At 54.2% G+C, this 12,749-nt stretch overlaps 1 protein-coding gene across 7 annotated transcripts in view; it reads left to right on the top strand.

Moving 5' to 3' along the window:
* KATNIP (katanin interacting protein) overlaps positions 1 to 12,749 on the top strand; it is a 195,695-nt gene that overhangs the window by 64,120 nt on the left and 118,826 nt on the right. For all 7 annotated transcript variants that reach the window (XR_007147896.1, XM_047839284.1, XM_047839283.1 and 4 more), the window contains 2 exons: positions 7,367 to 7,498; positions 12,407 to 12,535. Coding sequence is in view for 6 of the 7 variants with exons in the window: in XM_047839284.1 (XP_047695240.1) it covers positions 7,367 to 7,498; positions 12,407 to 12,535 (261 nt within the window). In the remaining variant the exon portion in view is untranslated. The remainder of the gene's footprint in view (positions 1 to 7,366; positions 7,499 to 12,406; positions 12,536 to 12,749) is intronic.

The raw sequence follows: 12,749 nt of genomic DNA, 5'->3' as shown, positions 1-12,749 counted from the left end.
GATCGGCTGCACCCAGCTCGCATCCAGAACCCCCACGGAAAGGGTATCTGGGAAACACGGGCTGACTTTCCGGCCTCTCCTGAACGTAAAGCCACCCTAGGAGGGAAGTGGAATGCGTCCTGGGGGTCAGCCCACCCCCACCACTACCGTGCCTTGGGGACCACTCCTCCCAGATGGACAAACCAGAGAACGTGCGGAAGTCGTGAGAGGGGTAGAAGCCATGTCTCGAGACAAATCATCCTTTCATTTAAAAAGATGTATTACCACGGGCCGGGCACTGTGTGGGGCTCCGGGGTTCGAAACAAAAAAAAAAAATCAGGTAAGGCTCTGGTCCTGCCCCAGGAGTCCCCCCCTCGGCTATAAAGGCCTGGGGACCGCCCAGCCTGCAAGACAGACGTGGTGACTGTTCCAGGCATATGGCCTGCTGGACTTGGGAGCGCGCAGCTTGAGGCCTGTGGGCTGAACTTGTCCCCCGGAGGGTGTTTTTTGGACTCACACAGTTTAAAAAAGACTTAGTCACTTGCTAACATTTAAATTCAGAAAGTTCTTCTTTATTTTTAAAAAGCTAGATTCCTACTTCCCTGGGAAAATGGAAAGATCTGGCCCTCACGCTGGCCTCCCCTCTCCACAAGGCAGCCTTTAGCAGAGAAGAGTAGCGGTTGCCCCCTACCCCCCCCCCCCCCCCACACCATAAGGCTGGGCAAAGTGCTTCTGTTTGCCACAGTCCTCACCACTCCCCTTAGCGCCCCAGAGCTGAGGCCCAGTGGCAGCTGTGGTGGCCTTGTGCTGTGGCCACTGCTGCTCTCACACGGGGTGGGGGGGGTGGGGGGGCTTCCTGCCTTTCCATTTCCAGCCTGGCTCCCTGGGGCGTTTGAACCTGCGTCCCCTGGAGAGACGGGAATGGGCTTTGGGGTCAACCTACTTCCTAGCTGTGTGCCCGGAGCTGGCGGTGTGAGGTCTCTGAGCTTTGCGTGCAAGCCTCCCAGGCCGCCCGGGGGGAGTGCGGGCGGGGTGTGTGTCACAGGGGGTCCTTCAGCTTCGGGTAGGAGCACCAGGCGGCAGGGGACGGACAAATCCAAGGAGGTGTTTAAGCGTACCGACTCAGGAGCCCCGCGGCCGTACGTCAAAGCCTGGGCTCCACCTCCTCCTAGCTGTGTGGCCCTGGATAAGCTGCTCAACCTCTCTGTGCCCGTTTCCTCATCTGCAACTGGGGTTAAGACTGGCACCTGCCTGGTAGGGTAGTTCATGAGGACCGGGTGAGCCGGTGTCTGTGCAACGTGGCCAGCAGCGCCCGGCACAGAGGAAGCAGGCGGTAGACGGTCACAGACATCACTGTCGTCCGTGGGGGGCAGGTGCCGAGGGCGGCTCTGCCTGGAGACCTCAGGGCTTCGCTCCAGGGTGTTCCTTCGTTTATTCAGTCCGTTGTTCATTCGGTGACCTCTACCGAGCACCTGCTCCACTGTGGACACGGACAGGCGCTGGGGTCCGAGCCGTGACCGCATGCCGAAGGATGCCCGTGGGGCCAGGTGGCTGTAGGAGGACCAGGCAGGAGGCTTTGAAGCAGGCCTTTGTCTCTCCAGCTTTCGGCTCTTCATCCCCCAGCCTCCACCTCGCACCTTCCCTAGCTCCCAGAGTCCCCTGGTCACCTCAGCTTCCTCGACCCACCCCTTCGTGTCTTCTCCCGGCCAGTCTTTGTTGAAATTGTCCAGGACAATGCCTCAGTTGGTCAGCCTGGACCAGATGCCCACTCCCGCCTTGAGAGGGTGTGAGCGGAGGTGGGCCGGGTCGGATGACACAAAGCCTGCCCGCCCCAGAGCTGTTCCCTGAGTGGGGCCTGGGTCCCCTAGCTTCTTGTCCAGGACAGTAAGTAGCCCCAATGTACCGACTGCACCAGGAAGAGGCACTGGTCGGGTTTCCTTTGGCCCCAAGAAGTGGGGTTAAGTAGAAAGTTTCTCCATGGTAGGAAGTACACGGGGACGGATTTTCGGGTGCGAAGGATAGAGAGGAAGGCAGTCTTTCCCTCACCCCTTTGGGTGGGCCTCACCATCCTTGGAGGCAGCCAGAGGTGGGTGGCGGTGAGGGAATCAGAATCCCCCGGTGGCCAGTGGTGGCCAGTCCTCAAAAGCCACCCCGTCAGGAGAGGCACTACAGCCCTGTCCCAGTCCTGGGGTTTCTCCCGTATGGCTGTGCCCAGCAGGAGGGATGGTGGGGGCACACAGGCACTCGGTGTGTCATCTCAGACCACAGCCGGTCAGCAGGGGACACGGCGGCCACAGTCTCCCCCTGGCCAGCACTCTGCCTCCTCCCTGTGGCCCTCTGCACTCTCCAGCTTGCATCCAGCCACTTGTTCTGAGTGTTGCCTGAAATTCCTTTGGGTCACACGGCCCCTTCCCGGTGACCAGGCCTTCGTGTCTTCCTGTAGAATAACCTCCCTTCTTAGGGGCTTGCCCCCCGCAACTAGGAAGCACTTTGGGGTCGAGATGCCCCCGCTGGAAGGGGCTCCCCCAGGCGCACGGGCTCAAGGATCCCTGCGCCGGAAGGTCACCGGCTCATCCAAACGCTGGCCTGGAGCCTGACCGGCTGCACCTGTAAAACTCGTCCCGGGACTGAGCTGCCACCTGCCCCGTGGACCGGCCTGGAGGTGATCAATGGGCTCCTGTTGGCACCAGTCTTTATCCTCCACCACGTCTCAGCCTCAGATCTTTCTCCTGCTATCAGCGGATTAAGATTTATGGCTTCCTCAGCCTTGTAATACTTGGGTGGACAGCGGCCTAATCAACAGAGCTGTCGTTTACCAAAATGCTGTCAGATTTGATGAACGTCATGGGCTCTTAGCATTAAATTGGTAGTGAAGGGATTGGCCTTTCAGCAATTTACGGTGGGGGTGGGCTTTCCTTCAAGGCCCAGAAAGCAAGTTCATTGCACTTTAAAGCAAAGGCTTTGCTCTCACTCCACTGTCATATCCGGGTTCCTGTTGTGGGCTAGGCAGCTGCAGACACCTCCAGGAAAGCTCACGAGTCAAAACGTGAAGCCCTTTCCTTTGTTTTCCTGTGTCTGAGTTTTGAAAACCCCTGCAGAGAGGACAATAAATGAAACAGCCCATAAAGCATCGGCTTTTACGGCGACCTTGCACGACACACACTGTCAGAGTGTCGAGCGCTGTTATTTGTAAGAGATCAGGAAAATCCGGGAAGAACATATCAAATAGGGTATATTTCCTCCCCACCCCAAACCTGCCTGTCAGTATCTTCGGAGCTCTCCTACCTCTAGAGGGAGCCGTTTGCATACCACACAACCTGAACAACCATACAGGGCAACCCCTAGCCTCCGTCTATCTTTCGCATTGACAGCTGCTTGCACGCGCATCTCTTAGAATGCTTTGCTAAGGGGGCGGCAGATACACACAGATAACTCTGAGCATGGCCTTGGGTTGCGTGTGGCTGAGGGCAAGATCTGCCCTTGGGCGGGCAAACTGGAACATGGGTGTTCGGGTGTCAGGGCTTTAAAATCTCGTCCCGATGCGTGGCTGATACCACCAGGGTCCACCCGGGTCTGGGCGCTGCCAGGAGGCAGGAGAAAGCAGCCACTTACAAACACCCACCCCAGGTAACGCAACGTGCCAGATGGGGAGCCAGCCAGGCGCTCGGGCATCATGCTCACCAGCACGTGAAGGTGGGCGGCGGGGAGCGGGCGCTGCCCGGGGGCTGGGTTGGAACCCTCCAGCCTCGGGCGCTTTTTGGGAGGTGGGCGTCTTGATGTGGGTGAGGCAGCTCCCCTTCTCCTCCAGTGGTGGCGGAGGTACAGCCCCGGGGCTGTGGTGGGAGAGCAGGCCAGATGGGAGACTATTTATTCCCCTCCGGCACCCACTCGGCATTTAAAACTCTTCCGGGACCACATTAATTTTGTTACGCGTTGCTTCAGAAACACGTTCTTCTGTTGCACGTTCTGTGTGAACTCCTTGAGACCAGGGCACGGGTCGTTACATTTTTTTTTTTTTTTTTTTTTTTCCTCTCTCGACATGCTTCCAGAACCTTGTATGCAGTCCGTGTTCAGTAAGGGCTTGCTGGTTAAGTGCCTTAATGCCTACTGCAAACCCATCTCCCGACCTCTCGGCCAGGCGAGCAGTTGGGACAAGCTCCTGGGAAGGGAGAGGGGCGCTTCTGGGAAAAGGGAGGATGGGAAGGCTGCAGAGGACAGAGGCATACCGGGGCTCTCCTCCTTGAATGCTGGAGCTCTTTCTCATATTTATACTTCAGATCAGAGCAGCAAAACTGCATTAATGCCAGCTCTCTTACTTGGCAGCGGGAAATCCCAGTTCAGGTATGGCTGGATCCAGGTGCTCAGACAGTGTTGCACGGCCCATTCTCCATCTCTCAACTCTGCTTTTCCCTATGCTGCTCTGTGTGGCACCAAGGTGACCACCGTCAGCCTCCACCGTGCATTCTGTCACCTGGTCGCTCTGGGCCAGCAGGATCTAATGCTCAGATCGCCCGGGCCTGTCCTATGCTCCAGCCCCCCGTGGACTCAGTTCCACATGAACACTTGGATTGGGGGTGGGGAGGGGGAGGATCTCCCAAAAGAAAATCAGGGTGCCTTTGCCAGAAGACAGGGGCGCACGTGCAGCACAGACGGAAGCACCCGCCGCAAGACTTCACAGACCTCACGCTGCTCAGACTGGCGTGTGCATGCGAGCCACCTGGGCTCTTGTGAAAATGCAGATTCCGATTCGCAGCTCTGGGATGGGGCTTGAAATTCTGCATTTCTCACAAATCCCCAGGAGAAGCCAATACTGCTGGTGCCTGGACCTTCCACGAGTAAGGTCCTCGTCTGAGTCCTCCCTTTCTAGATAAAGGAACAGAAGCCTGTAGAGGGGCCAGGCTGTGTGCCCCATATGCCTAGTGCTCCTCCCTCCCAGCCCCTTCCCCTTCTCCCTCCTCTCTCTCTCTCCGTCTCCATTTCAGCATTTGGGTGTTATTGAGTGTATCCTGAGGAGTGGGGAGGAGCCCGGCCTCCCCAGCGTCTGTGGTAGAAAATCCATCTTGGAGATGAACTTCAAACCCCTTTCGGGTTTATCCTGGCCCCAGGCAGGAACGCTCCCAGGTGTCTCCTGGCCTGGATCCTGCTTACCCTCCGTAGGTCTGCTGACGCTAAGAAATGCTCCGAGAGCAAGCTGACGCAGCCTGGGAGGCAGCGAGCTCACACTTGGTGTCGGAGCCTGGGGGGCATCGCTAAGTGACAGGATCGCCTATGGAAGGAAAAGTGTCCCAAAGCACCTTCCTTCGCCACCTCTGCGTCCTCCCTGTTCCCCAACAGGGGCCCCCTATCTGCCTTTTTCAGCCTCTTTCTCTCTCTCTTCTTTTTAAAACTTGCTTTCCAAGATCTTTTTCTCGCATGATCTATAGCCAAGCCCCTGCCTACTTTTCTGAGTGTTAGGTGTTCTCAGGAAGTTCCTTCATTTCCCTCCATCCTGTAGCCCAGGCCGGGCACATTTATCCTTCACGTGCCTTTTGGGGGGCATTATAGTGTGGTGGTTAGTACTGGGGTCCCTCAGCAAACTACAGCTCTCGGGCCAAATCTGGCCACAGCCTGTTCTTATAAATAAAGTCTTTTGGGGACGCAGGCATGCCCATTCGTTCAGGCTTTATCTGTGGCTGCTTTCCAGCTACAATGGGACAACTGAATTCTGGTGACAGAGACCATATGATTGGCAGGACCTAAAATCCTTAGTCTGTACAGGAAACACGGACCCATCCCTGGTTTGGAGCAAGGCCTCTGGAGCTGTGCTGCTGGGGTTCAGATCGAGGCTCTGCGGCTTCCTCACTGGGCGACCTTGGGCAAGGGGCTTGTGGCCTTGTGCCTCGGTTTCCCCCTGGGGTTGCTGTGAGGACCGAACGAGCAAAGGCACGCGAAGGACTTGGAGGGGCGCTCAGTGTGCATTCAGTGTCGTGACGCATAATGTGAACGCGCTCACGGGGGTGGGCGGGGTGGGGCGGCGTGACCGTGGGTGAGAAAGGTGTTCGGTCCTACCCAGTGAGAGTCCCACAGGGCAGTAAGGCTCCGGCATCATTTTCTTCATCATCAAGTTCACTAGGCTGGTGGGGAAGCCGAGTCTCACAGGGGTGGAGGCTTCTCACCCAGGGCATGAGGGGAAAGGCATGAATCACTGTCCCCAGGCGCCTGGGTGGCTCAGTCGGTTAAGCGTCAGACTCTTGGTTTCGACCCAGGTCATGCTCTCACAGCTCATGAGTTCAAACCCCACACCGGGCTCTGTGCTGACAGTGTGCAGCCTGCTTGGGATTCTCTCTTTCTCCCTCTCTCTCTCTGCCCCTCCCCTGCTCACTCTCTATCTCTCTCAAAAAAAATAAATAAACTTAAGAAAAAATAAAACAAATCTCTGTCCCGCAGCGGGGTAACGAACCCAGTATGCATGGCTTGGCCGACCTGTCCCTCCTTTTAGTAGCCAGGCCTCACTCGAGTGAGGCCCGGAGCGGGAAGTTTAAGGAGGCCCTCACTCTTGGATTCGTGCACGTGCAGGGCACCCAAGAGGGAACCCCTTCTTCTTCTTTTTTTTTTTTTAATTTTATTTTTTGTTTTTTAAAATTTACATCCAAATTAGTTAGCATGCAGTGCAACAATGATTTCAGGAGTAGATTCCTTAGTGCCCCTTACCCGTTCAGCCCGTCCCCCCCTCCCACAACCCCTCCAGCAACCCTCAGTTTGTTCTCCATATTTATGAGTCTCTTCTGTTTTGTCCCCCTCCCTGTTTTTATATTATTTTTGTTAAGAGGGAGCCCCTTCTTAAATGTTGCTCCCTGGGTGCCTCCCTTGTGCCACCCTGGCCCCAGCCCTCAGAAGTCCCGAGGAAAACCCAGGGTCTCCTAAACTTATTTGATCACAAAGCCAATTTGGGGGGGGAGTGTAACAGCCACTGAAATTCTACCGAGAAGGTAGTTCAAGCTACAAAGTTGGTGAAAAATGGTACTGAACACCCTTCGTGCAATAGGAACCAGTAAAGACTTTTTTTAAATTTTATTTTATTTACTTTTGAGAGAGGGTGCACGCGTGCATAAGCAGGGGAGGGGCAGAGAGAGAGGGGAAGAGAGGATCTGAGGGGGGCTCTGTGCTGACCGGATAGATCCCGACGCGGGGCTCGAACTCACGAACCGCGAGATCATGACCTGAGCCGAAGTCCGATTCTTAACCGACCGGGCCACCCAGGCGGCCCTCCAGTCAGGGCTTCTGAGCAGAGGTGGCGTGACCCATGCAGACCTACCGCCTCGCCATCAGCCGCTAACGTGCTCACCCCTCGGGGGAATCCAGATGCTCCTCCCATCACGTCTGAAGCAATCTGACTTTTTCTGTATAGAAATCTGTGCAGATCAGGACGGAAGCTGGCCCGCGGCTGCACATCGAGCCGCCTCTGGACCCTTCTGAAGATTTTGAGCCGCGTGGGGATGTGACCGTCAAGGCCAAGGACGCTTCCGGGGACCGTCCACAGGTAGGACTGGCCTCAGCTTGTGCTGTAGCGGCTCTGGGGGCACTTTGTGACAGCTGTTTATTCCTTCCCTCCTTCTGTCCCTAAGTTCCTTCACTCTTGTCCTCCCTTTCCCACGCCGTGACGAGCAGCACCCAGGCCAGGCCACATGCTGGATGTTCCGCCAGGCACACGGTGTCCAGGTGTCAGAAGGGCTGGCGTCCGACCCCAAAGAGGCAACAGGCTACAGTCCCTCCACCGCAAGAGCTTGCTGAGGGGTGGGGCAAGGCGTGGTGGGCCCAGGAGAGAGGGTATCCGGGAAGGCTTCCTGGAGGAAGTGACACTTGCCGGGGTCCAAGAGGCTGGGGCGGAGTGTGGGGCAAGGAGGGGAGGGGAGGCGGGCAGAGCTGATACTCAGCCTGGCCACAACTGTATGTATGCACCTGCTGTTAAAGATTTTGAGTATCACCCCACCCCCTGGGGCAGCAGAAGCCACACACGGAAATGCCCAGAAGCCCCACAGAACTGTAGCTCAAGAGTCCACAGCCGCGCAGCCGCTGATGAGGCAGGCAGTGGGGCGTTTCAGTCCCCTCCTCAAACCGCCGTGTCACCTGTGAAATCCAGGGACCTCCGACAGTACGCGCTGGGCTTCTATTCAGCAAGCGTTGGTTGGGCACCCACTTCGGAGCATCAGGCTCTGTCCCTGGCACCAGAGACACAGAAACAAACAAAAGGCACGGGGGCCCTATTCTCAAGCAACTTATATTCCGGGGTGGGGGTGGGGGTGGGGGTGGGGGGTAGACAATAAAGAAGAGACCGAGATGGGAACGCAAGCTGGCACAGCCACTCTGGAGAACAGTATGGAGGTTCCTCGAAAAACTAAAACTAGAACTACCCTACGACCCAGCCATGGCACTACGAGGCATTTCTCCACGGGATACAGGTGTGCTGTTTCCAAGGGACACAAGCACCCCCATGTTTATAGCAGCACGATCGACAGTAGCCAAAGGATAGAAAGAGCCCAAATGTCCATCGGTGGATGAATGGATAAAGAAGATGTGGTGTATATATACAATGGAGTATTACTCGGCAATCAAAAAGAATGAAATCTTGCCATTTGCAACTATGTGGATGGAACTGGAGGGTATTATGCTAAGTGAAATTAGAGGAAGACAAAAATCCTATGACTTCACTCATATGAGGACTTGAAGAGACAAAACAGATGAACATAAGGGAAGGGAAGCCAAAATAATATAAAAACAGGGAGGAGGACAAAACATAAGAGACTCTTCAATATGGAGAACAAACCGAGGGTTACTGGAGGGGTTGCGGGAGGGGGGATGGGCTAAATCGGGAAGGGGCACTAAGGAGTCTACTCCTGAAATCATTGTCGCACTCTATGCTCGCTAACTTAGATGTAAATTTTAAGAAATAAAAAATAAAATTGAAAAAAAAAGAAAAGAATAGACCAAGAGATAAATAAAGCAATAATTGCAGATATGGTCGTGTTCTGCGAAGAAAACAGAGGAAGGTGGAACAGTGTGGGAGAGAGGGCAGCTTCAGACACGGCAGGGAGGGCGGGAAGGCCGCCTTCAGGTGTGACGCTTCAGCTGAAACCTGGTGGGAAAAACATCGCAGGCAGAGGGAACAGCAAGCACAGACGACACGAGGCTCAGGCACAGCATGAGCAAGGTGGGAGTGTGGGGCAGACCAGGCAGGGCACGATGAGCCCCGGGCAGGGGAGTGGAGGGGGCTGTGAGGGGCGAGTCCAGATAGCTGGATTTTATTCTGAGGGCATCGCTTTTATATATAGAATGAGTGCATAGATCTTCGCCATGTCTATATAGAAGCAAAATTATCGGGACGCCACAGGACAGAGGCCCCCGGGCCATCCCCCGTCCCATCCACCGGGCCTTTGTTCCGCTGTGAGTGCAGGCTGCAGATTCAATAGCCTCCCTAAAAGAACAAAATCTTGCTTTTTTAAAAAAAACAACATTGTTTTTAATGTTTATTTATTTGTGTGTGTGAGAGAGAGAGAGCATAAGCAGGAGAGGGGCAGAGAGACAGGGAGACACAGAATCCGAAGCAGGCTCCTGGCTCCGAGCTGTCAGCACAGAGCCGGACGCAGGGCTCGAACTCACGAACCGCGAGATCACGACCTGAGCCGAAGTCGGAAGCTTAAGTGACTGAACTACCCAGGTGCCCCCCCAAATCTTGCTTTTGAACGCCGCTCCCGTACCAAACCCTGCCTTTAAGAACTGCAAAGCAGTCATAAAAGTGGGAATATTGTCCAGGAAACATTCTTGTGTTGTGTTTGCCTGTTTGTAGATCCTTCTTTGCTCATAAAAGAAGGACCGGTAAAGAGCAAAGGGTTGCTTTGTTTCACATCCCAGCTGCAAAAGTCTAAAAGTAAATTGGAAATTCTGTCTTCCTGGAGGGGGCCGGTGGGGGGGGGGGGGGGTGGCGCTGTTTTTATGGACTTAACCCAGTGCCCTTGTTTCCTACCCAGTCCCTGTTAAAGGGATTTGACGGTAGGCAACACTGTAGCGTGGGCTTTGCTGCCTTTAACACCCACCTCCCATACCACAAACACAGCACACGCGCTCACACACGTACACACTTGCTTTTGGAACAACAGAACGGCGCCCGGCTCAGGGTCTGAGCACGTGCCTCTGCCAACAGCCATCAGTTTCTCTTAGCTTGGGAGGCTGGTCTGTAGCCAAGCTCAGCCCGGTCCAGTCCCGGCCACGCCCCCGCCCCGCACGGAGTGTGTGCATGCCTTCGGCGCAAAAAGTGGGGTAGTTCCCTCTTCTCCTCTGGTACCTCTGTTAAGTGAACACATATTCCTTCCTTTGCAAGCCCCCAGGCTGCCTGCAGCACAAGGCAGCCCGCCCCTCACGAGCTATAAGCTCCATTAGCATTCCTGGGTGCACACACGCTCTGAAGCAGCATGGCCCTGCCCTGCCCGCCCTGCCTTGTCTCCACTGTGAGCGCTTGACTGTATTTCCTTCTTTCCTTTTTCTCCCCATCTTGAGGGGGCACTCTGTAAGGCTTCACAGTCAATTTCCCCTCGGAGTTATTTTCCTGCGAAGCGAAAGAGTGAAATGGTAACACGCGTTTTCGGCCGAGGCAGAAGCCTTAAGAGATGCGGTCTGAACTAGAGAGGAAAAAAAAAAAAAAGAAGAAGAAAAGCGTGTGGCTAAATATATTCAGCCACCTCACGCTGTTTGCAAGCGCAGCTCCGAGGCGGAGCAAAAGGAAATCCGCGTCCGCATGTGTACTTTTCGTCTGACCTTCACTGTTGAAACATACCAGCCTGTTTGCCTTCAATCATACCCTTGGTGATCTTCAATTTCTTGCGGGCTCCGAGTTCACAGACCCACATGCCGCAGACATGCTCCGTTGGCCTCAGCCCATTGACTTGCACGGTGTTTTCAAAAGAATTACTAGCTGACATTTAAGAATCAGGAGAGTCCATGTCAAAATGGGAATTTGGAGCTTCTCTTGAGAAATCCGAACGTTTGGGAGCCACATCCTTACGTGACAGCAGCGGTCGGAGCTGAGGAGCGGCCGTCCCCTTAGACAGGTGTGTGCACTGCAGGTGCCTGGTCCCCGCGACAGATCCCAGGTACCGTTGTACACACCGAAGATAAAACAGACAATAAACAATGTATCGGGGCGTCTGGGTGGCTGAGTCTGTTGAGCGGCTGACTCTTTGATTTCGGCTCAGGTCGCGATCCCATCGTTGTGGGATCGAGCTCTGCTTTGGGCTCCGCACTGAGCCTGGAGCCTGCTTGGGATTCTCTCTTTCTCTCCCTCTACCCCTCTTCCCCCCGCCCCCCCCCCCCCCCCCGTCTAAAATAAAAAATAAAAGTTAAAAAAATAAAATTCAACCGATACAAAGAAAATAAAAGTCTTTTCATAATCCCACTGCCCCAGAGGTCATAGATGGGTGTATCCATCCAGAATAAAAGTTTCTTACATTCATTACATACGTAACGTATTAATTACATCCAAGAGGAGATGGTTTATCTGGAATGTTCCAGTCCTGGCCCATCCCCAGTGAGTGGTGGTAATTCCTGAGTTTAGTTATTTGATTTTTCCTGCGAGCACGATGGGTGATGGGAAGACTTGGCCGCCCCATCATCTTCTGGAATGCCTCCATTGTGTGGACCCTGGTGTGGGATGAACTGGGTATTTGCCCACGATTACAATTCGATGTTTTAAAGTCATTGTTACTTGCTGACACATACAAACAACTGAAGACCTGTTCACAGCCTGTGTGCCCCCAGTAGGTCCACCACGTGTGGACTCTGCCGAGGCCCATGACGGCTCACCTGTGGGAATCGTGGAGATTAGAGGGTGCCGTCACTGGCCAGGCATCCCCCGTGGGAATCCCACCCGGTTCCCAGCAGGGAGGGCCCTGTAGCAAATCCCTCCAGTTTGCCATTGATTAATTTCAACGGTGAGGCTTAAAAAATGAAAGATTGTCTTTAAGCCCATCCCGTTGCTTGGGTACTTCTGTTTTGGATTACCATTTAAATAACTTTCAAGTGAGAACCATTTTTTCCTTTACTTTTTATAGCTGTTTTCACATACATGGGATTATCTACCATCCACACTATTTGATATCCCACTTTCTTTATTCAGCAAGATGTGGAGGCCGTATCTCGGTACTCACTGAGCCCAGTGTCTAGGTTGTTGGTGCCCTGAGTTTGGATCCTGGTCTCTTTACTAACTGTGTGTCTACAGCGGTGTGGGTAAGGCAGGGATGAGTTTGACCAGCTCAGCTTTGGGAGAGAGAGCCGAGAATGATGGACGGTGAGGAGGCAGATGGGAGGCATGGAGACCAACAGAGAGAACGAGGGACCCAGCGCATCTTCAGGGACATGAATTGCTTTTACCACGCCCATTCTCTCTGCTTGCCCCTAGGGTACCAAGTCTCCTACCGGCACCACGCCCTGTGACTTTAATTTCTCCCTTCTGAATGCACATGGATTACCAGACCCTGCCAGCAGTGCAGACAAAGAAAGGATCCTCTTAACTATTCAGGATGTAATGGTAAGATGGAGTTCAGCCTCATAACCCCATGAAGGGCCAGGGGTCTTTGCCATAGCCAAGCAGCTGGGCTGTAGGATAGGAAAATCACAACAGGATTTGGCTTTAACAGAAAACCTCTAGCCCCCCCGTTAGGTTTAAAACAATACATGTGAGATTTGACTTAATGATCTAGTTTTTCATGTGGGTAGAAGCTCACATTAAATGAACATTTACT

Source organism: Prionailurus viverrinus, chromosome E3 (genome assembly GCF_022837055.1).
Source record: "Prionailurus viverrinus isolate Anna chromosome E3, UM_Priviv_1.0, whole genome shotgun sequence".
NCBI lineage: Eukaryota > Metazoa > Chordata > Mammalia > Carnivora > Felidae > Prionailurus > Prionailurus viverrinus.
This window is presented reverse-complemented; position numbering and strand designations above follow the sequence as displayed.